Genomic DNA, 24,071 nt, shown 5'->3' with positions numbered 1-24,071 from the left:
ACTCTATATACTTATATTATATATTAGAAATAATGAGAGACTGTGAGAGAAGAAAGAGAGAGGAGGATTACTCTAATCTGTAACTTATTTTGGAAGTAATTTATTATTTATCTTATCTTAGACTGGCAAAATGAGCAATCCGTGCTCGCATTCGACTACTGAATATTTGGTCATCTGCCTCGACGCTCGACTCAAATTAAATCAGCCAGTTTGAATAAAAAAAAGGGCTCGAATAATTCATTTCGATCGAGCTTGAGTTTATTATAGGATAGAAAAGCTCGAATAAGACGATCATCATATATATATAGTATATATATATATATAATACTATAATATATATTATACTATATATATATAGTAGATGCTTTATTTTTATTTTAGATCAATCCCTATTATGTTTTTATATCTTGATAATATTTTTATTATTCTTTGTAACACCAATTCCTAAAGAGTATATATAAATTATATGGTAAGACCGCATATCGTACAACATTACAATTTTTATCAAAAGCAAAAATTAAAAAAATTAAATCCTCATATAATTTTTCGATAGATTATAGAGTCTTTACACTATTATATATATATATATATATATAAGCTGAGTGAATAATCTGAGTTTAGTTAAAATTGGGTCAATATTGTTGGAGGTTAGGGTTTTTAGGTGCTTAAAGTATTACACCAAGAGACGTCAAGTTTGGAACGCTCAATAGTGTTACCTCCAGCGTAGGAAACCCTAGATTTTAATAAATAAGCTATTGGGCTCCAGAGATATGGGTCTTAATACGCTTTCACTTATTGGACTTGTATGTGAACATATTATTTGGATTATATTATAACAAAATATCCAATAATAATAATATATCCAACAAATATTGTCGGCCCGAGCCCTCCACTACCCACCACAGACATTCATTTTTCCTCCATAATTTTCTTTTCCAAATTGGTCGCACCGCGAAGCTGTCGGCGAGTCGTAAATCCGAACCTGAATCGATAGTAGATTTCGAGTCACATCTAATAGAAACAATAAACATTAGTTATTGCGGCGATTTAACGGCAATTTTCAAATCTGATGATGATAATAATGAAGATGAAAAAGAAGCTGGTCCAAATCGACTTCCGAAACTGAGGTCCATCCATCTGCAGGAGCTTCTGAAGCTACAGCACATATACGAGCTAAACATTTATGCTCCGTCGCTGGAAGAGATCAAGATTATAGGGTGTTTCAATCTGAAAAAACTTCCTCTTTTCGGCCGGTCCGACGCTTGTTCAATGAGAGCTGTGAAGATTTGCTGCGAGAATAATTGGTGGGATGGGTTAGAATCCAACCACCACTCTTCTCTCTTCAACCCAAAACATTGTCCTTATTATAGGAAGCGTATGAAAGCTACATATTTATGAAGCACAACCCTGCTCCGATGTATAACTTCATTACCGACGCAGGAGAGAGAGACACGACGTATGTACACTTATGGGGTTTACGAACTCCGGTCAAAATCAAAATCTTCATTTGGATCCTGCTCCGCAAAAGACTACTTATTACCAACAGACTGATTTGCCAAGGCTGCCCCGTGGACCAGCATTGCGTTTTCTGCACTACATTCTCAGAAAGTTGTGACCATCTCTTCTGCAACTGTGTATTCGTCAGATACCTCTTTTTCTGTGATGGAAGCTTAGACCCAACTGACTCGGGACAGAGTGATGTGCGAAGTCTTTGGGCAAATACTTCTAGCATCCCCGACGCAACGAGGAGAATAAGATGTCTAACCATTTTGGCAGCAACCTGGTGGGTCATTTGGACGGAACGCAACAACACTATCTTCCGCGAGTACCGCCCCAATGCTACTAGAGCTCTTGAGCGCGTCCATACCTTGACAAACGACTGGACGTTCTTACCTTGATGATCGTCGGAAACGACCTGTGATCCCTTCCTTTCTCTTCCTGTTCTCTCACTTTTGTATTTCTCTATTTGTTCTCTTATTTTTGTATTTTTTTATTTTTCCTTTTTTGTTCATTTTCTCCTTTTTACTGTTCCTTAGGAGGCCATAGCTGCTTCCATCATGTACGCTTAGTTCATTTTGCTTGATGAATGAACCAGATAGCTCGCTACCTCTTTCTCAAAAAAACAACTCTGCTCCGATGTCCATATGCTAGGTAAACCCTCTCTCTCTCTCTCTCTCTCTCTCTCTCTCTCTCTAAATATTGAATTATGTATTTGTGTGTACGCACATGCATGTGTGCTTGATTGCGTGTGTCTATATGTACGTATGTTTGCCGAGATCTTGATATGCTTTTGAGAAATAAGCTAGCCATAGTGCAGCATGTTCTTTATTTTCTAATTATTATAGGTGTGAATTTGTATACGTGTGTAAAAAATATTATATACATTTGATTTCTTGAGACTGGAGTAATGTAACAGAGCAAATGTTTCTGTGTGTTTTTGACTCTTTGATGACAACAAGGATAGCATGCATTAATTCATTTTTCTCAACTTATTTTGTACTCTCAATCACATGTCATTTGCTAAGTTGTGTGAACTAATTCTATTAGCGTAATTATTGGTCAAAACTTGTTCAATAATTTTGGCATTCAATGAATTTCTTAGAATTAAAGTTATTTTTTTGACTTTTTCTTACTCTGTAATGAAAATTGAAATAGATGAATATTAGTGTTTGGTACGTAAGAATCTCGTTACGTCTCTTATTTTCTAATAGAATGAGAATTTAATTCCTCTTTCACGCTTTTTCTAATTTCCAATCCAGCTTAGAAGGTCGAATTGAAAAATATTATATTCGAAAGAAATTAGACTCGGAAAATATCCAAACTTATTATATTTTGTATTGTACATCTAATTTTTAATTTAGCTTTATTTCTAAAGTAAAATATAAGTTTATTTTTTAATTTGATATTGAATAAATATTTTAATTTAAACCTAAACTAAATTTTAAATGCAGTCACACTTGAATTTGATCTATAAATTTAAATTTTGAATTCAAATTACAATGTACTTTTTAGGTTCAACTTGTGCTTAGATTTAAATTCAAATTTTATGCAACTTGTAAATTTTTACAGTGGATTCGAACTAACAATAAAATTTTCAATTTTAGTTTGATAACAATGCAAAATTAATTTTCATACTACGTTCAATTTTTAATTCTAGAAATTTGATTTAAATATGAATTGGTATATTGCTATTTAATTTTAAAGTTTCATTTTGAATTTGAATTCCGCATGAAAGTTATTCAGGCAACGGTGCTCGGGATACGTAAGGATGGACCGGGTCCATGCAAATCCACCATCTCTCCCTCTCTCACTCCGAGTTTATCTCCCCGCATTCTCGCTCCGTATACGTGTTCGACGAAATGCCCCTCCCAGTCGATAAAACCCCTCCTACTCCACCATCTCCCTCCTCCTCCCCCAAAACCCTAACACTAGACGCCTCGCCCTCGCGCTCTCGAACCTCTCCCCCTCGTTCCCCGCCTCCCTCGCCGACGCCGTCCTCAAGCGCCTCTGGGACCACGCCCCCCGCGCCCTCCTCTTCTTCCGCTCCCTCCTCCACCTCCCCCGTCGCCATGGCCATGGCGACCTCGCTCCCTCCGCCTCCACCTTCGACCTCGCCCTCGACCTCGCCGCGCGCCTCCGCGACCGCCGCCGCGTCCACTCCCTCCTCCTCCTCCGCCGCCGCCTCCTCATAATCTCTATAAATAATTAGGTTTTAAATAGTTTTAAACAATTTTGTAGAATATATTATTTTTCNCCCCCCCCGCCTCGCCCCCTCCCCCCGCACCTTCTCCCTCCTTGCCGAGCGCCTCGTCCTCTCCGGTAAGCCCGATCGCGCCGTTCGCCTCTTCCTCTCCTCCCCCTCCTCCCTCCACACCCCCCGCACCTTCAACTCCCTCCTCGACGCCCTCTCCAAGTCCCGCCGCGTCCACAAGGCCACCTCCCTCTTCAAAACCCTAAAGCACCGCTTCCCCCCCGACGCCGCCACCTACAACATCCTCGCCGAGGGCTGGTGCCGCCTCAAGCGCACCTCCCAAGCCCTAGACCTCCTCCGCGACATGGTCGCCTCCGGGGTCATCCCCACGAAGACCACCTACAACATCCTCCTCCACGGCCTCTTCCGCGCTGGCCAAACCCGCCAAGCCCTCGACTTCTTCGCCCAGATGAAGCGGCGATCCAAAACGGACCCGGTTTGCGCCCCCGACGTGGTCTCCTACACCACCGTGCTCCACGGATTGGGGCTCGGCGGCGAACTCCGAAGGGCCCGAGAGGTGCTCGACGAAATGCCGCAACGAGGCGTCCTCCCCAACGTTGCCGCGTACAACGCGCTCATCCAGGTAATATGCAAAAAGGGCACCGTCGACGACGCCCTCGCGGTGTTCGACGAAATGCTCAGTAGAGGTTACACCCCGAATTCGACCACCTATAATGTTATTATACGGGGGCTCTGCCACGCGGCGGAGTTCGACCGGGCTCTGGGGTTCGTGGACCAGATGCGGCGCGATGGGTGTGGGCCCAATGTGCAGACGCATAATATTATCATGCGGTGCTACTTCGAGGAGGGGGAGATTGAGAAGGGGCTGGAGATGTTTGATAAAATGGGCGTGAGAGGCGCTTGCTTGCCGAATTTGGATACGTATAATGTAATTATAAGTGCAATGTTTGTGAGGAAGAGGGGGGAGGACATGGTGGTGGCTGGGAAAATGGTGAGGGAGATGGTGGAGAGAGGGTTTTTGCCGCGGAGGTTTATGTTTAATAAGGTGGTTAATGGTTTGTTGGTTACGGGGAATCAGGATTTTGCAAGGGAGTTGTTGCGGTTGCAGGATAAGTGCGGACGTTTGCGAAGGGAGATCAGGATATGAATGAAATGTTGTGTATTAGGGTGTAGGTTCATATAGTAGAAGTACTGATTGAGTAGAGCTACCTGAAAATGTCTGAAAAAGTACTTAATCTATTGATAGGGATGAGCAATCAGGAGTATGCGAGTGAGTTGTTTGTGGTTAGAGGCTAGTTGCAGATGCTTGAGAGGAGAGACGAGTATACGAATGCGATTGGTTTACAAGGATGGAGAGCTTAAAGAAAAAGTACTGGTTGAGTAAAGCTAGTTGAAAGAACGTTAATAAACTGGGATATGTATGGGATAATTGTTGGAGCAATGTTTGTGAGGAATAGGTGGCAGGACATGGTGGTAGTTGGGAAAATGGTGAGAGAGACAGTGGAGAGGGCTTGTTGCCGAGGAGGTTTATGCTTAATAAGATGGTTAATGGGTAAATCAGGAGTTTGCGATGGAATTGTTATGGTTGCGGGATAGGTTGCAGACGTTGCAGAGGAAGATCACAATACGAATGTGGTAGGTTTAGTAGGGTGGAGAACATATCGGGGGTGCATTGAAGAAAGTATTATTTAAGTAGAGTTATTTGAAAAGGCGATAATGAACTATTTATTAGAATCCTGTGAACAGGTTTCTGCAGCAGAAGCTTCGCCAGTAGAGCTTCAGTTTTGAGTAGAAAGCTCATCCATCTTCTTACGACAATAGAAACTCAATGATGCTGAAATTTGGCCAGGTACTCCAGAGTGAGTTATTGATGTTGATGTTGCGGGATAAAAGCGGATCCCTGCTTAGGGAGATTATGATTTGATTAAGAATTAAGATTACGGAGCAAGAGCTCTCCTGCTCGAAGAAGCCATAATAGATGCTTTGTTAGGGTCCTCTGAATAGTCAACTGTAGTAGTTTCAAATTAAAGTTTCAGTTTTGGCTAAAAGTTGAATCAGCTTCTTGCCGCAGCAAAAGCTTCAAATGGTTACATGGTAAAGCTTGGCCAAACAGGTATTTGACTTCTTTCTTTCTGTTTTGATCAATGGAACTATGATTGATTATTTGTTATTCGCAATACGAATGTAAATATAGAAATAGTGACCTCTTTAAACATGTACGTATGTAAACTCTATATAAGAAACTCTAGAGGATGCAGATAAAGCTAGAATAAGCCTATGCTTGCAAAATTTCTGTGGTTTTTTTTTTGAGAGATAGGTAGCATGCTACCCGCTTCGCTTATTTCAATAAAAAATAAACTTAGCTGAAAATGTGAATCAATTAGGATTCGAACTCGAGAGCTTGGATACCAACCACTAAGTCCTTTGCCACTTGCGCTAGAAATAAATTTTCTGTGTTTTTGACAACAAAAATATATTGGAAATAATGGTAGTTTATTTGAACATAAATGTAAGTGTACTGTTATATTTCTTATGCTATTTTGTTAGCTCTACTTTCGACTTTCGATTATCAATCTTTAAGCTACTGTGAGAGAATGTGGTGAAACTTTATCACTGCCCAGACAACAATTGGTTTTTTTTTTTTGCATTTATATTGCTCAATAATTTGTGTGCTATTTATCTTGCTCCACAGTTGCTGATTCAATTACCTCCATGCATTAATATCTCTTATACTGTTTAGTTTAGCACCAAATCTGAGATAGAATTCAAAGAAATCTTGACAAGAATTCAGTTGAATTTGCTCAATAAATTCTTCGGTTTGGAATAAATTTAAATTCAATTCTATTTTATTTAGTTATTTTGATGAAAGATTAAAAAATCATGTCCATGTGATTATTTTTTGTTTTATTCGATGCCAAAGAAGATATAACTATTTTAAAGTGGTATTTCGGAATAATCTATTGAGTACCATCAATAGAAAATAAATTCTCGCCAAATATGACTACGTATCATGGAAATTGAATAAGATTCATTTGCGTTATGAAAAATACCATCAAATCTCTTTAGGTACCAAACAAAGAACTAAGAATAAAAAATAAAAAAAAAAACTAGAAGGGTAAATTACACTTTTGGTCCTCAAAACTCCGAGGCCTCAACTTTAATTTGTAGTAATTTTTAGTAATTTTTATTCAAACTTTTAAACTGTTGCTATTAAATCCCACAATCAAAAGATAGAGAGTTTCCAATATGTTCTTGTTTGGAAATACCATTTAGGTTTTGGCAAACAGAAATTTAGTGGTTTCCATCCCCGCTCAAATCTTTGTTATTCAGTTTAAGAATCTCTTTGAGATTGAGGAGAGAATACATTACATACAAATATACAATGCAGACTCTTTTTTTTTTGTGACCACAACAACGTTGCGTAGCTCTCACTACCGAATTGGCCCCTAGCCCTATTCGACTCTCTCTCTCTCTCTCTCTCGAACTTTCTTTCTTTATCTAAAAATGTGATACTTCTTTGGAAAACCCAGAGAAATTCAGAGTGATTCAAACATCTTAAATTTGAAACAAAACAAAATATTCATCCAGAGTAATGCGGTTTCCAGCTAGCGCCCCATACCACCGAAAAGGAAAACGTGTGAAAAAAGTCCCAGACAGGGACCTACCGTAGTTAAATTACAACGATTACATCACACAGCAACATGCATATAAATTATTTATCACAACAAAGTGCAGGAGAGATTTTACTGCTCCTCTGAATAAAGAATAACAATCTAGAGCAATTAAAGTCTTAACAAGATTGTTCACAATATTCTACTATAAAAATAAAGATAAAAACTAAAATGAAAAAAAAAAAAAAAAAATGCCAAAAGAGTCTTCAAGTAAAACGAATTATCTCACTAGGTATAATTTCTGAACACCAGAAACATCCTCTCACCCAACTTGAAGCAAAAGGTCTTCTCTCAAAACTTACAAGAGCTGTTTTTCTTAACTATCGAGTGAAAAGTAATTAAATGAGAGAGAGAGAGACAGAAAGGGAGCCCTTCATCTACTGCTTTAAGTTCCCGCTGGGGGAAAGAAAGAAGAAGATCGGGAGACATTTAACTCTCCGTTGTTAACTCTCGATGACAATTTGGTGGATTCTGGCGGTGACGTCCGGATCCTCCGATCTCACCACGAGCTTCATCGCGACCTCCTTGGGCCCGCTGATCCCGAAAGACAGCCTTGCCAGGACTTTCACATTGCCGATGTAGACACCGGACAGAAGGCAAGTGTGCGACCTCGAATTGCTCGGCACCACTTCAGTTCCCTGCGCCATTAAACCATGTTTTTTTAAAGTGCCAGATTAGAAATGGTTTCAAGGTGAAATTTAATTATCTGCAGAATTGAAGGATCCCCGTGGATTAGCCCGCTTCCATGTAATGACCTCATCATTTAAAGTTGCTATTCTGGTTCCCTCGTAGGGCCTACTTTACGAATGAATCATTGTGACTTATTAAACCACTTTAAACTAACAGAGTCGATAAAATTTATAGTGGAGACCGGTAACAGCAGCTACACCACTATAAACTTCCCCCCAGTTAATTATTTAGTCAACATTTGAAAAAATCTGCATAAAAGATCGATGAAGTCACATGGTAATATGAATTGTATTTGAAATATTAAATAGCGACTAATATAGAAAAGATGACTTTATCTCAATTTAGAAAATAAAAAAACCCAAAATGGTAACCTTCACTGGCATAGGCAATCGACTACATAAAAAGCCTACTGACCTCGCACGGTTGCATGCCAAGAATGTTGATGACAGCACTCACGGCCTCGGCCAGGCTCTCCCTTACGCCAAGTGCGTACTCGTCGACCTGCTCATTTTCTGGGCCCATGCTTTCCCAAGCATTCTTGAAGTTGGCCACTGGCACCTTCCGCATGTAATCTCCAGGGACGATCTCGAGGTCCTCTAGCTGGTACTCGTCTTCAACGCCTTCGTCCTCAGCTTCTCCCGTGGATGTATCAACCTGAAAGCACGCATGGAATCATGATAGTTGAAATGGCTATTCAAATGATCTTACATATTTTATTTAGTAAATAAGTCGCTATATTCAGTGGATATGACCAGCGTTTATAACAAGATGTATTTTGCATCAACTTCCAAGTAAATAAAACGAAATTCAATCCAGAGATGTTGCCGCTCTCATGTTGCTGTAGTCTTGAATCTGGTTTAGAGATCCTTGGACTATCTCAATTAATGTGTATGGATTATATTTGCTCATATAGAGAGGATGAAGCTCATCTATAAAATAGATATTGCAAGTAGCTAAGACTTGATAGAAACCAGCAGCCCTTGTTCAATTCTGGCAACAATATACTTTTTAACTCAATGTGTGATAGTGGCAAGGAGGGTTCCGACGACCAACCGATACAAATATCTTTTCACAATACATGTAGTATGTAATCAAGGTCAGGTTCTTAGATCTGCTCAATTATGAATCCTAATATTCCAAAAACATATCATAATACTAAGAGAATAATGTGTAGTTATAAGTTACTGTTGTATCACAGACAATAATTCGTTGCTGCTTAATTCAAATACAAAGACAAACCGACTGATACAGAGAGTAACTACTTGTACATAAAATAATGTGAAGTATGAGTAGTTTGATCCAATTGAAAGCCCATCTTATTATAGAGGAAGCTTCAGAAGGCATAAACCCCTCTGCCCCACCATAATTAGCATTAAGATAAGAATATATTATACCTACTAAACTGAAGAATCAGTTGGTGAGTTCTCAGAGACTAGAAATAACAGCAAGTATACCTCTTTAACAATAAACTTCAATATATTAGAGAACTTCCCAGTAGCAGGACCACCTTCTGGCTTTTCAAAAGCCACGAAAGTTTGTCCAGGTGTATCATAAGGTAAGCTTCTTAAAGGCTTTGATGCAACTTCTGCGAATTCTTCAGCTTCCGAGGCATCAACGAAAACAGTTACCTAGGGAAAGAAAAAAAATTAAAATAAAATAAAACTGATTTCAGAAATAGTGCCACTTAATTGGAGAAAAATACTAAATAATCTTCATGAAGAGATCATTACATTTTCGAGTAGCTGCTCGGGTATTGTATTTGTACAATTGTATTGGAATACAACATGCCCATCATAGATGTGCTTCACGACATTAACTGCATATTCAGTCTCAGCCTCTGTCAACTCCACTGGAGCAGATGACTGAGAAAAAAGGTAAAACAAAAAAGGAGATTAATCAAATAATCATATACTCTTACTGAGGCATTCCCGCATACAAACACCTCATATTTCCATATATATATATATATATATATATATATATATATATATATATATATATATATNTATAACCCAGTAAAATCTGAATCCTCATATATAGTCCCTACAAACTGCAATTTTCTTGCAATAATACATTTATCTTAAACTGGGGAGTCATCCAATTAATGGACGAAGTTGCTTTTGTATTAGATAATGTTTTTCTGAAGGGGAATATGAACATATGTAATTTATCAGGTTAGTGAAGAGAGCAGATGAAACTTAGATTATGCAGGAATAGTAATCCTTTTTTTCAAAACCTTGAATAGAGCTCCAAAGCCAGCAAACTCAGGAATGGATGAGAGCAGCCTCTCGTATGCATCAACAGCTGAAACAGGACCATTGGAAGGAGCTCCCAAGCCAGTAGTAGGCTTTTTACCCGGAGCCTTTTTCTCGGCAAGAGGCTGTGACTTGATTTCCTTTGGCACAGAATTAATGTCAAAAGGTTCTTCGGAAGCTTCCTGGAAAACATTAGCTAAATATTAATAAGCCAATGGCATAATCACATAAGACAGAAATACAAAATAGTAATCCAAGCATACATAGTTCCGCAGGCTTGTTTCCAAGTTGACAAGTGGAACGTCAAAAGAACCAAAAAGAAAGTCATTTGCATCCGTCTCAGTTTCACCAACTGTGACCTCACCACCGAGCACTTTGAGATAAAGTGTTGCACGATCACGAACCTATAAGAAAGCAAAGCAAAGATAATTAAGATGACTTGTTATTAACCTGCTACTTGCCAAAGAAATGCAAGCGTCCTGACATGATTTAGCCAGTCCAACAAACCATCTATACTGATAAATGGCCATAAGTGTTACAAAGAGGTCTAGTCTGTCTCTCTGACGCATAAATACTTCTGTAAGCTACATATGTCAATATATATATAGAGAGAGAGAGAGAGAGTAAATCCATCTAGCGGACATGTTGGAATTTCTTCTAAAAGAGAAAAGCTTGACGTAGAAAAAGAAGAGAACGCATTCTACTGAACTTCTAAGTCAAGATGGCAGCATGTTATTTTCTGCTTTCTGCAAGCAATAAGATGACATCCAACTCCCTTATTGCATATAGTATCTCCTCCACTAGTGGGATGCCACATTTGGCGAAGGGAGCTATGGATCATCCCATATTTGCTAAGAGTTCCAAATATATATCCCCTCATGCAAGCTTAATAAGCTCATAACTTATCTCACCTCATCATCGGTATCGAACAGGCAACGCCGTAAAAGAACAAATATGCGAGGCTGCAGAAGATAGAGCACCATAGTTGAGATAATGCATAATAATAATAGAAGAATATTAAGAAAAATACATATGTACAGACATAAATATTGCATACCTTCAGTGAGTCGACCATTGCTCCAAACTTTGCCAACGTACTTACAGCACTAGCACGGACAGTGGCATTTTCAAGTATCACGCGATTATAAATGTACCTTATGTATTTGCTGGGGTCTGATGTCTTCGGGCCTTCATTCCCCAAAAAGTGAAGTATCTAATAATAACAACAAAAATCATTCTGTGCTTTAAAACAAGTACATAATCATTACAGGACAAACATTCAGAATATTAGCAGTAAGAACGCAATAAAAGAAAATTTGGACCAGAATGCAATAGCTACAACAAAGGCCTTGCTTAGTGAAACTTCCATACTTTTTTTGTTTTTTAACCCAGATCCTATGCAATGGAATCAACGGTGAACAACAATTGCTCGCATCCTAGCTACCAATAGCAACGATAGAGTTCATCAGCCGGCACATCCAATTTAATAAATTTCAAGGCCAAAAATTATCATGAGATACTAAGTATTTTTAAACAGAATATAAACTGTATTCACACCAGCATATTTATTAACTCGAAATATCAGCCGATCAAGAAAAACTTGGCCATCTCCAATTATTTGGATGAGCGAAGTAGCTTATTATGAAAAAGATAATCTACGAATGACTAACTAACGTCCAGATCTGACAAGATACAAAGTAATTACCTGAGAAGAAAGATACGTGAATTCACAATCCTCAATGAATTCACAAAGGTGAAATAAACCGCTTTCCTTGGCATCCGGTATATCTCTAATAAGAGTAACAATTGAATCAACAATTGCTTTCTTATATTCGAAACCCCCTTCTTCTCTCAGAATATTGCTTAAGAAATTCATCCTGCCCAGCACATAAACAAAATAAACATTCCATGTTAAACTAAAATTTAAACACAAGTGCAGAACTGCAGATTCAAAAAAGAAAATCATAGGCCACTTCACTTACAACGAACGATATTTGAGAGGGAACTTCAGGCACAAAGATCGTATTGCATCAACAACAACAATCTTGAACTCGTCTGCAATATCAGCCATAAAGTTGGTTATCTGTTTCATCAAGCGATCTACACTAGATTCATTGCCTGTCTTCAGAAGAGTAGTGATAGCAAGAGTAGCAATGCTCCTGTTCTGATCTGAAATTAAGCTTTCCATATCTATGTTGCAATTTGTAACTGCCAGGGGATGTGTCATTGCAACCTGCGAGAGGTTTTAACAAATTAAACTATGATGAAGGGTAAGTGAGATCTTATCATGCTAGTTTAGAAAGTATCAACTAGAAAGAAGTATTAGGCAAAGTTATAAGAATACAGGCCATGTAAAGTCTTATAGGATAACAACCTTAATCAAACATTCAGAAATACTATCACCATATGCTGCAAATGCAGAGTCATGCTATATTTTAACAATAAATATGATTCTGACAAAAGCAGCCGCAGCAAGAACTTGTCGAAGTAGCTAGAAATACATATTGGCTCCTATTTATCAACAGACAATATGTATGTCAAACAAAGAACGAATTGTTTCAATAGATCACTGAGACCGAAAGATTATGATGTTTCCCAAAAAATACAAGCCTGCGGCGGAGTAGTAAAAGAAAGAGATTTCTCAGATTCTGCCTGCACTTGAGAGTTAAAATCACTCATTTTTGCATCCAACTTTTGTCCCAGGATTTGAAAGCAAAGACTTGGCTTAGCAATAAGGTCCTGCCCATTGAGACCTCAGTGTCATGAGTTGAAACCATAGAAACAGCCTCTCTACACATGGGGTCTGACTGGGTAACTTTGCTCCTTCCCACTACGCAAAGTGCTCTTAGGCAGACTAACTTTTTATTCATTTCCTTCACGCTAGGGTTTTCTTCAAACTCTCATCAATATGTAAATGGGCAAAAAGGGAAGGCAACATTATTTTTACAAGAGATATAAGAAGAATAAAGATATGGTACACTCAAAAGGCATATGTAGTGTTTGGTTAATATCCTGAGTCTTCAGTAAGGAAGAACTTTGTGAGGAAGAAAAATAAGGTTTTCAAACACTAAAACTAATGGAGATGGTTTTAGAGATATTATGGATAACCATACCCAAAATATAATCTTATTGAGTGTGACAAAACGGAAAAAAAGAAGATCACATTACAAAAAATATTATATATTACAGATCTATAAATTATTGAATAAAAAGAGTGCTGAATGCTAAATATTGATGAAATAGTAACCTTATTGAGTGTGCGGACAGCTGCAAATCTAAGGACTGGCTTGGATGAACTCAGGAACAGCTGCAGCACAGTGATTGCAGGGGTCAACTCCCTACTGGTGACACCACTTAGCTCCGTTATTGCCCTCGCAGCCTCAAATATCACCATTTCTGCTTTATGCCGCAGACAAGATTCGAGATAATCAAAGAAGGGCCGTTCCCCAGTTTGTGAGTTCGTGCTTGACTCCCGAATGACCTGCAAGATACCCCTTGAGATTCAGAAATTTATTCAGGTAAGTCATTTGAAGAATCAGTTGATCATACCTGACTAGTATATCGAATGAGCAGGCATTGGGCGAGAGGTGAGCGAACTGAACCCCTTGTTAAACTGGTAACCAGCTTGCTAACAGCCAAGCGGTCATTTTGTCTAATCTGTGAACAAAAAGAGAACACTTAAGAAACTATAATGGAGGTACACTATAGAAAAGTTTATTAAATGAAATTGACTAAGCCTTCTGTAATCACTTAAAAAAGGTAACACGAGATATTTCTTCACTATTATTAGGTGATATTTTTCTACAATAGAAGAAAAACAGATTAAACTAAATGCACTTGATTATATTTAGATGCGGTTTGTTTCAAAATCAGTTCACACATACCTACTACCACTATTCTGACAAAAAATAAATTACATATAAAATTGGAGTGCCCTGTGTCTAACTACCATGTAGAATCAGGTTACATAACTTCAACTAAACATAGCAGATTTTTTTTAATCTTCTGCACCTCACGATATAAAGGATTTGATCTGAAGAGTTACTTCAGTTCCAAGGTCGTGGAAGGACCATAATCATAATGTCTCAAGTCAAATAAATATTACTAATCGAGTGCATTTTTCCTACAATAGGATGAATCCTCTGCTTGACATTTGGTAACAACACATCAATATATAATAAAATCTCAAACAATTATTCACAAACCTGGTGAAGAAGAGCAAGAGCATGAAATTGTACAAGAGCAGCTCTTGATTGCATAGCCTCCTGAACCTCATTGCTCCATCTTTTCACAATTTCTGGATTTGTCTAGACATATTGGAGAAAAACACATAGTAACACAATGTACTAAACCATACTTCACTTGCTTAAGAGAGATGGGGGAAAAAAGTTACCTGAAGTAAGTGGATGCCGCTGACTAAAGCAGCACTAGCAACAACCGGGTTCTTGTCAACAATCGCTTGCTTTAGGTATCTCTCGATTTGGGTAAGAAGAGTACCATCAGTAATTCTGCAAAGAACTCGTATAGCATTGGCACGGTACATATCGGTCTTACTATTCATGTCTTTCATCAGCGAGCTGGTGACAATAATGACCTACAAAGAAATATCCAACTGCTTACTCCCTCCCCAATCTAAAGAATTCTCCTGTCCAAGCATAAAAAGGTGAGATTATCCAACCTCATCAGCAGATGGAGAAAGCTCCTTGATCATTAGATAAACCATCCTTCTAAGCCCAGTATCCTTGGATTGGAACAATTTAGTTACAGCAAAGAAAACTTCGGTCGCCTCAACCTAGAATTTCCAAAAGACCACCACAATGGCTTCATAAATGCAAAATAATAGCAGGAAGAAGAAACTAGTCAATAATAGATTAATTGAATTCGAATCTAACCTTCGTAAAGGTCTCCCCTTGATTAAGTAGATACAAAAGCTTGGTGATAACCTGCGAGTATTTTAAATTACCAAATTACACATATTTGAATACAAATAAGCATAAAATTGCATCGGTCAATGCTACACTAAGAGATGAAGCTATCGAATCCGACCTGTGAGCATCTCCTTGCATCGAGCTGGGGATCATTGAACACTCGGGCCTCTTGGAGCACCGCACCCTTCTCAATTCCAAGAAATGGAGAGTAATCCGCTGCAATAGATATCAAAATAAGAACAAATTCCACACAACATTCCTACCACCGAGATCTCGTAAGTACCCAGATCTACCGAACCAATCAACTACAATGCAGAAGAAACGATCAAAATAAGCCCTAATCCCATCGCTCCAACACTAGAAACGCACTGATCACACCAGATCCACTACATAAACCGACCAATTTCGACAAATCAGATCCGAACGCCGCGGATCTAGATCGCGTTCGGCCATTTCCGAGCAAAGGACGCATCAAAACCCCGCGGAAACGCGGATCCACGGGGGAAACGCTAGAGAAACCGAGATCTACGAAGAGGACGTGGAATTGGAGGGGTAGAGGGGCAAGAAACCGACCTTCGTCGTCGCGATCGTCGTCCTTCTTCACAAGGGGCTGCGCCATGGCTGCGGAACCCGCGAGATCCGAGGAGATCGGGGGAAGAAGAGGGAGAGGAGAGGGGGAGAGGAGAGAGGGGAGAGGGTCTACGAACGGGGTGGGGGACGAGGGGAGAGCGCGATCGAGGGCTCCTCGGTGCGGGGGTTGAGTTGCGGAGAGGAACGATATAAAACTCCACACTGCGTAGGGACTGGGGTTCTTTACCCGGAACTGGTGCACCACGTCATCACCCATGAACCGAAACATTTTCTACAGGGGTTTTAATTGTTAGCGGCTGTTTGGTTTGGTTTGGTTTGGTTTGGTTTGATTTCTAAAAAAAATTTATGAAAAATATGTGTAGTGTTCCTGAGCTTTGGATAGGATTGGCTTCAGTATTAGTGACTGGTCGACATCTCTGGAGAGTGTCGGACTGAGTCGGAGTCAATTCTGCACGAATTGGATGCAGAATTGGACTCGGCGCACTCAAATAAGCAAAACTGGAGTTTTGCCAGATTCGGGCGCCCAGAACATTGTTAGGGTCGCCCAGAAACGAGTGTTGAATTTAACTGAAACTGGAAGCCAATTCGGATCCCATGTTCCGGGCGCCCAGATGTGGGTCCGGAAATTCGACATCGTGAATATCGCTTGCTTCGACGCGTGGCAGGGCGGTAGGTGAGTTCCGCCGGAGCCATTTACGGGCGCAGCACACCGCGAGCGGAGAGTCCGAGGAGCCCGGTTTGTGCAGTCGGGATGTTCTGGTCGCCCAGAACATGGTTCCGGGCGCCCAGAAACGCCCGTTTCTGCAGGGACAGCAGATTGCAAGCTTTGCTCTTGAGGTTCATCTGATCCTATTTTCACCCTATAAATAGCTGAGAAGTGTCCCTGGTGAGCTCTTTTCCTCCCTTCTTCACAGAGAAGCCTCTTTTAGCATCTCTACCCTCGGATTTGCCTCAAATTGCATCAAACTTCCATGATCCAGCTTGATGGAGTGCTGATTCTGCAGTTCTTCAGCGACGACCTCCAGTGTTTTGGCTCGTGCGCGACGTAGGAAGGTCGGATTTCGACGAAACTTGGTTTGCTGGATTCTTGACTTCCAGAGGAATCCACGGAGCCCTGAATTGCAGATTTTGGTTGAGGTTAGCTCAGTCGAACTCAGGTTTTCCTCTGGTGCTGTTGCGGTGGACAGAATTGTAAGTTTTTGAGTTCTTTTTAGGGTGAACTTTGGAAGCAGGGGCTTTGTGGAATTGAGTCACTTTCCCTATCACCCAGTACTGGAATTGGGACCCTCTTCACCTGATTTGGAGTTCGTTAGGTGAGTTTTGACATTGGAATTGAGATATTTAAGCTTAAGTGCTGTTTTGCTGAACTTCATCGTCGACTGTTAGTATTTCAGCTCGTACTCGACGTAGGAGCATCGGATTTCGACAAGACTTGATTTGTTGGTTTCGGGACTGCGAGAGGAATCCACGAAGTCCTTACTTGTGGATTTTGGTGAAGGTTAGCTTGGTCGAAACCCTTCTCTTCTCTGCTGTTGTGTATTTGGACTGAATTGTGGATTTTGATATTAATAGCTTGGAGATAGCTTGATTTTGAGACTCGGACATTTTCAGTCGATCCAGCAGGTTGTGTCGCAGCCAAGGGAGTTTCGTGCTGCCAGGAATTTGCTCTCGAGGTGGGTGTATCATCGGTTTCACTCCTAAGTGCATGTTTAGTCGACGTGTATAGTTCGATTGTTGTATATCATGCTTTAATTCATCGATTAGCATTTTGGACGTAATATGAATATAAAAGCATGCTGAAATGAATATTTATATTATACACGTTGGACTTGAAATTTGACTTAGGAGAAAACCTGCGTTTTGACCCGTCATATGCTTAAACTACCAGATTTAGCTCTAGGAGCCGTGATTCGATTGTATCGTTGCAGTATCGTTGCGATGGATATCTGGGGTAGTTTAGAAGGCATTTACGCTCGTGCTGAGATGCCGAGCTTATTTTTCAGCAAAGTGTAGGCTGTTTCGGGTAGTTGGGTGCCGTTCGGGTTAGCGGTGGACCCAGATTCTTGTTTTGGTCACAGATTGTGCCGAGGGCACGTGGGTTTGGTTTGTAGACCTGTTTTGACCCTGTTTACTTGACTTTGGCTAGTTGAAGCCTGATTGAGCTCGACAGAGATACGCTGCATACTCGGTTGGGTAGCGCCCACGAGTGCCACTCCGGAGTCAGGCTTTGTGCTTTCGCGTTGGTGTCGCTCATGCCAGTTGGACTTGCTCTCCACAGACCAGTTAGTGTGGATAGAGCCCGATAGTCGCAACGGGGCAGGGACGGGTGTATTCACAGTCCCGGGGACGGGTATGCTTACAATCCCGATTGGATTGGGTCAGGTTGGATATTTTCTACAGTTGGTTAGTGTAGAGCATGATAGTGTAGTGTTTGATAGCGGTAGACTTTATTCCTGCATTGTACTACTATTCCTGCTCCCTTCTGTAGACTTAGTGGGTAGACCGATATTGTTTTGGGCGGTACCCACTGAGGACTACTTGTTTTTACAGTAGTTCTCACGCCCAGTTGTTACCTATGTTTTTGCAGAGCCACAGGTTCCTGCTGCTGCACCGTCCGCGGATCAGGATCGAGGCAAGGGCGTCGCGAGTTAGAGCCCTACCTGACGTGCTGAGCTAGAGGTGCCCCTACTGCAGGTAGATGTTTTGTTTCGAGTTTATGTACATAGTAGATTTAACTCGCCAGTGCGAGTAGCTTTGTATTTTGGATTTGGACTATGTACATGAAACTCAGTTTGTTTAGCTTCTGCTTTCTCTAGCAGCTCTCTACTACTGTTCGTAGTAGTGTTTGTTTTACAGGTACAGCTATCGCTTCGTATACAGGGGAAATTTTTTTGTACACAGCGGATTTGTCGGCGCGCCCGGGGAAAGTGTAATCTGGGGCGTGACAATATGGCTCTTAATAAAAAGATTTATTTTTTTAAAAAAATTATTAAACTGAATAATTAAAATGATGGAACGGACATTTTTTAAGATCTTTTTTTGAAAATAGTTTTCATGATCTTTTAAGGAACCAAACACTCCCCCGGAGCCGATTTCATATTAATGTTGCAAAAAAGCTGCATATATATATTTTTATGAAGTTTGAATTATCGAATATTCTTTTTAAAGCTTTAAAATATATAAATTTATCTTTGCATATTGGCTGTCGTTAGTTGGCTGTTAATTTTGTATTGTTGTAACCATTTTTTTCTTCTAAACTATAGTTAGTTTTAAAAAAATTTGTAAAATTAATAATTTATGGTTCGAGCATGCTTGTTTTACCGAAAGTAGAGAGTAGTAAAGTTATTTTCAACTATAAAAGCTTTCTTGAGTTGCCTGATTCGTCGTAAGGTAAATTTATTTGCTGCAATTAACTTCGCTCTAGGTTGTTGGTAAGTCAATTACATGAGAGTAAGAGATAGAATAAAATAAAAAATAAATTAACTAGTGTATTTATTCTTCATCCTCTTATGTAATAGTGTGAAAAGCTTTTATAAAATAAAATTTAATAAAAGGAACTAGAGTTCCAAAATTATTAACTTCTTATCAAAAATAGCGATGGAAAAAAAAAAATTATCTGAACATGCCTGCGGTCAACTGGCAGTCATTTTTTACTAAAAAATTTATTATAGGCAAATAAACAAGCCCTTCACGTAGAATGATACAAAATATTATAAGAATATTAGTTCAAAAATATCAAAGATGAAAAATAAATTTGCATTTGCATGTGCTTTAAAAGATATTCATTGAAGGTTAGATGGTCACTTTAGAAAGAAAAAACTCAACTATAGTCGTTTGTTACCAGAGAGGCATATATTTGATGAAACTTTACAAAAATATATGTGATAACATAATTACTTTGGAATAAATTCGCAACTCTATGCAATTAAATATAATTATTTCTTCAAAAACTATTCCTTTCATAGAGGGCATCTTTTTCTCTCAGAGGAATTTTTTTTTTTTTAACTTTGCTTATATTTCAACCTATTTTACAAATGTAATGAAAGTAGGAGTGGAACTGAGCCTGGGCCTAAACAATGGCCAATTCATGTATAAGCTAGACTATGAGTATGTAAATAAATGATAATTTGGATTTGGGTCGAGTTTAAAAATTTAGACCTGAAAAGTTTTGGGCCTATTTGGACACATCCAAGCCCCGCACGAACCCGACCCAAAAGCTCGGTTCATTTGTTATCATTACCAACTAACAAAATATTTAGTTACAGACATTTACCTTTGTAAGGACTAAGGAATTAACGATATATAATAATATATTATGTATAGTATTAATTTAAAGCTTTAATTAATTAGACCTTTCTAGTTCTTTAGAGGTAATGTGACGCTCCAACTTCCCAGAGGGTCACCCATCCTAGGACTACTCCGTCCTAGCACGCTTAACTCTCTTAACCTATTGGGCCTTGCCACCACCCAAAATACTTAAGCCGGGTTAGGAGTTTTAGCCCTATTATATCTCATATATAAAACTATCTGGGGTCTCACAGGTAAATTAATTTTTGATGTGATCAAATTCTACTCTCGTACTTAGAAAAATAGATATTACATTTCAATTTGATACAATATTTGTAGACATCGAGCCAACTTGTTATAGTCAAGCCTAAAAATGTATTAAGTGAAGAAATACAATGCTTGCCAAAGTTAATGCACTATAAAAATGCTGGATATGGTCTTCTATCCTCTTTATTCCTAGTATGAATGTTGTTGGTTATCGTTGGGTTCTCGAATGACATAATCTTGAAAGATATAACGCTCGTTTGGTAGCCAAAGGTTATCATCAACAACCTGCACTTGATTACAGTGAAACCTCTAATTTTGTTGCCAAAGCCTTCCATGATTTGAATTGTGTTGGCTATTGCTGTTCATTTTGGATGGCCTATTCATTAACTAGATGTCCACAATGCCTCGTTGCATGGCATTTTACGGGGAAAAGTATATATGCAACAACCTCTAGATTTTATTGATCCTCTTACTCTAACTCATATTTGTAAACTCTATAAATGGATTTATAGGTTAAAATAAGTACCTCATGCTTAGTTTGGGGCTTCACAGGATATCTACTAGTGTTGGGATATCATGGCTCTTCTTATTCACACTTCTCATAATGGAATTCCATTCTTCTTATATATATAGGTAATATTATTATTACTGATAGTAATAATCTTATTCATAATGTTATTCATGAACTTGGCATCCAGTTTGCAATGAAAGATCTTGATCCTCTCCATTACTTTCTTAACATCGAGGTACACCAAGATTTAAATGGCATTTTTTTAATCTTAATCCAGATACTCACTTGATCTTCTTGCAAGAGCATATATGAAATATGGATGGTGCGAAAGCATGCACTTTACTAATTTTTTCTCATATGAGACTCTCACTTATTGAAGAAGATTCTCTTGATAATGCAATGTATTATAATTTATTTTGCATGATCAATCACAATACTTTAACATTACTTTTACACTAATAACTTATCAATATTTAGCTAACTAAATTAGTTGTGGGATTTGATTGCAACTATTCTAAAAGTTCGGATTAGAAATTATAATAAATGAAAGTTTGAGGACCAAAGTATCACCATATTCATAGTTTGAAGACCAAACATGCAATTTTTCCAAAAAAATTAAAACAACAATAGACCATTTTCGTTTGTTTACTTTTTTCTTAATAATACGTCACAAACTGACCAGAATTAGAAAATTAGAGTTTAAATTCCCTATAAAAGAAAAAAAAAAAATCAATACTACTACTCTAGATCTTATTATATACAAGAAATAAAATAAAATTCTTAAAATAAAATAGACAATATATACTACAAACACCACCTTCCAGCTTTTGTCTTACCCCGCAGATAATAAATAAAAAATTTTCAGAGTTACATAATTTTTATATTAAGTGTTAGTTAATTATCTTATATATTATATAGTGCAGCTAGGATACTATTAGTAGTAGGTGAATAGTTGTAACGATCCGACCCACTAGATTTAAGAAGTTGGTTCCAAATTCTCCAGCCCAAAATGTTTAAGCTTGTTTATGATTACTATTGCCCATGGTCACTTATATCAATTATAACTCCGTTCCTATCTAATATGGGATTATCAAGATATTACAGACTCCTCCATTTTGACCCTGATATCCTCATCAGCCCAATCACACACAGTAAGGCGATGTGAGACTTATCTCACTAGTCTTGTTATTATGATCCTGACTTAGTCTATCATTTTCAGACTTTGGTTTAACTTGTCATTCTAACCCTAACTCAGCTGAAACTCATTTCACACTGTCGACTGGTGAACCGCCTCTAATACCAAATATAACGATTCGGCATGCTAACAATAATAACCCATTGGGTAAAAACCAGCAATGCAAAATGTTTAAGCTCGATTATGATTATTAGTGTTCATATCCAATTACAATTTCGTTCCCATCTGATATGGGACTATTCAGGTGTTACGTTAGTGTATGCTATCGAATTTTTTAACCGTTGGATACTTACTACTGAAGGGTACTAAAGGATAAATTCTAGCATCTAATGGCTAAAATGTCAATACTATATACTATTTATATACTATTAGCAACACCACTAAAATTATAGAAAATCCTTCTACGAATATCTAATTTTTCACTTTTTACACTAACTTTTGAAAACCTTAATTCACTACAACAAAAACGGTTTATAGCGACACTTTTAAATATCGGTATAGGTCAAAAACAGTGCTACTAGCTAAATTACCGACACTTTTAAAGAGTGTTGCTATATGTGGGATCGCTAGGTATATAGCGACGGTTAAAGAGTGTCGCTATAACCTAAAAAAGTAATGCTAATTTAACAACACTTATTTAAGTATCTAGCAACCGCCGAAACTCTACCTCATTGGCTGCGGTGGCGGAGGAGGACGAGAGGGAAGGGCCCTTTGTCTAGGATTTCAGTAGATTCAGTGAGGGGAGAAGCGAAAATGTTAATCGATTTTTTTTTTTTTTTTTTTTCCTTTCTGTTTGGAATCGGGCCAAATGGGCTAGGTTGGATGGGTTGAGTATAGTAAACTTTTATTTTTTATTGAATTCGGCTTTATATTTAGGAATTAGTAGATGTTTTTTTAAAATTTTGACATAAATGGAACACTTAGACAAAAGTGTCCCAAACATGTGTCGCTATAACCTAATTCTGTTGTAATGTATATTTTATCCCTTCAAATTTGCAAAATTTTTAAGGCTTATAACGTTAATGAAGAGGTGAAATGGTGTAATTGCACTTATACTTATTTTAGAAAAAAGAAATAAATGTATTCGTGTTATTATAAGAGACATTTTGGTATAAATTATATGAAATAAACAAAACCATGATAAAATCCTAAGAGGGGGGCTAAGTGTATCAATTTAAAATTTTGATGTGATAAAATATAGCTTTTTAAAAGACAGAAAGAAAAAAAAAAAAAAAAAAAAAAAAAAGATACTAACAATTTTTTTTCGTATTTTAGTCTAATAATACTCCAACAAGTGAATTCAATATAGAGTTATAGGGCTTTGTTTTTTTCAAATAGTGGTAGATTAGTCCTTCACGACCGTGTTAAAATTTGAAATGAAATTGAAAATAAACTCAAAATATCATGATTAAAAGTTTTCCAATTTGGCTTTCAAAACATTGGTTACTTTCTAATGTCGTCAGCTTCCTCCGGCGGCGGCGGTGGTTTTAGTGTTCATCTCGCTAGAGGAGGAGCTGGAGTCAAATAAGTTTTTTTTTTTTTTAAGAGATAGGTAGCACGCTACCCGCTTCGTTTATTTTATTTAGAAATAAACTTAACTAGAAATGTGAATCAGTTAGGATTCGAACTTAAGTCTCGGATACCAACCACCAAGTCCTTTTGCCACTTGCTTTAGGGACGTCGATAGAGTCAAATAAGTTAAAAGTCTATAGTGTGCACTATTCACATACTATTAATAATGCACCAGCTGAGTTGTAGGCCTTTGTTTTCTTCAGAAAGTGGTAGATAAGTCCTTCGCGACAGTGTTAAAATTTGAAATCGAACCAAAAATGAACTTGAAAATCATGATTCAAAGTTTTCCAATTTGGCTTTCAAAACATTGGGTACTTTCTAATGTCGCCCGCTTCCTCCGGTGGCGGCGGTGGATTCGGTGTTGATCTCGCCAGAAGAGCACGAGTCAAATA

The 24,071-nt window shown here is 38.4% G+C and overlaps 2 protein-coding genes across 2 annotated transcripts; one reads left to right on the top strand and one right to left on the bottom strand.

The window, feature by feature from the left end:
- On the top strand, positions 771-6,275 carry LOC109712747 (pentatricopeptide repeat-containing protein At1g74900, mitochondrial-like). Its single transcript, XM_020236526.1, has 5 exons — positions 771-803; positions 1,144-1,313; positions 1,646-1,885; positions 3,433-3,680; positions 3,739-6,275. The coding sequence occupies exons 1-5, from the start codon at positions 771-773 to the stop codon at positions 4,857-4,859; spliced, it is 1,812 nt and encodes a 603-aa protein (XP_020092115.1). The 3' UTR covers positions 4,860-6,275.
- LOC109710185 (coatomer subunit gamma-2) lies at positions 7,425-15,996 on the bottom strand. The gene is made up of 18 exons (XM_020232667.1): positions 15,830-15,996; positions 15,375-15,472; positions 15,221-15,271; positions 15,007-15,120; positions 14,722-14,922; positions 14,534-14,635; positions 13,878-13,985; positions 13,576-13,809; positions 12,311-12,561; positions 12,034-12,205; positions 11,386-11,541; positions 11,240-11,290; positions 10,592-10,732; positions 10,310-10,510; positions 9,804-9,935; positions 9,528-9,701; positions 8,488-8,727; positions 7,425-8,021 (listed from the first exon to the last, which is right to left on the bottom strand). Exons 1-18 carry the CDS (start codon positions 15,873-15,875, stop codon positions 7,827-7,829), a joined length of 2,667 nt encoding a protein of 888 aa, XP_020088256.1. The 5' UTR covers positions 15,876-15,996; the 3' UTR covers positions 7,425-7,826.

Source organism: Ananas comosus, linkage group 1 (genome assembly GCF_001540865.1).
Source record: "Ananas comosus cultivar F153 linkage group 1, ASM154086v1, whole genome shotgun sequence".
Taxonomy (NCBI): Eukaryota; Viridiplantae; Streptophyta; class Magnoliopsida; order Poales; family Bromeliaceae; genus Ananas; species Ananas comosus.
This window is presented reverse-complemented; position numbering and strand designations above follow the sequence as displayed.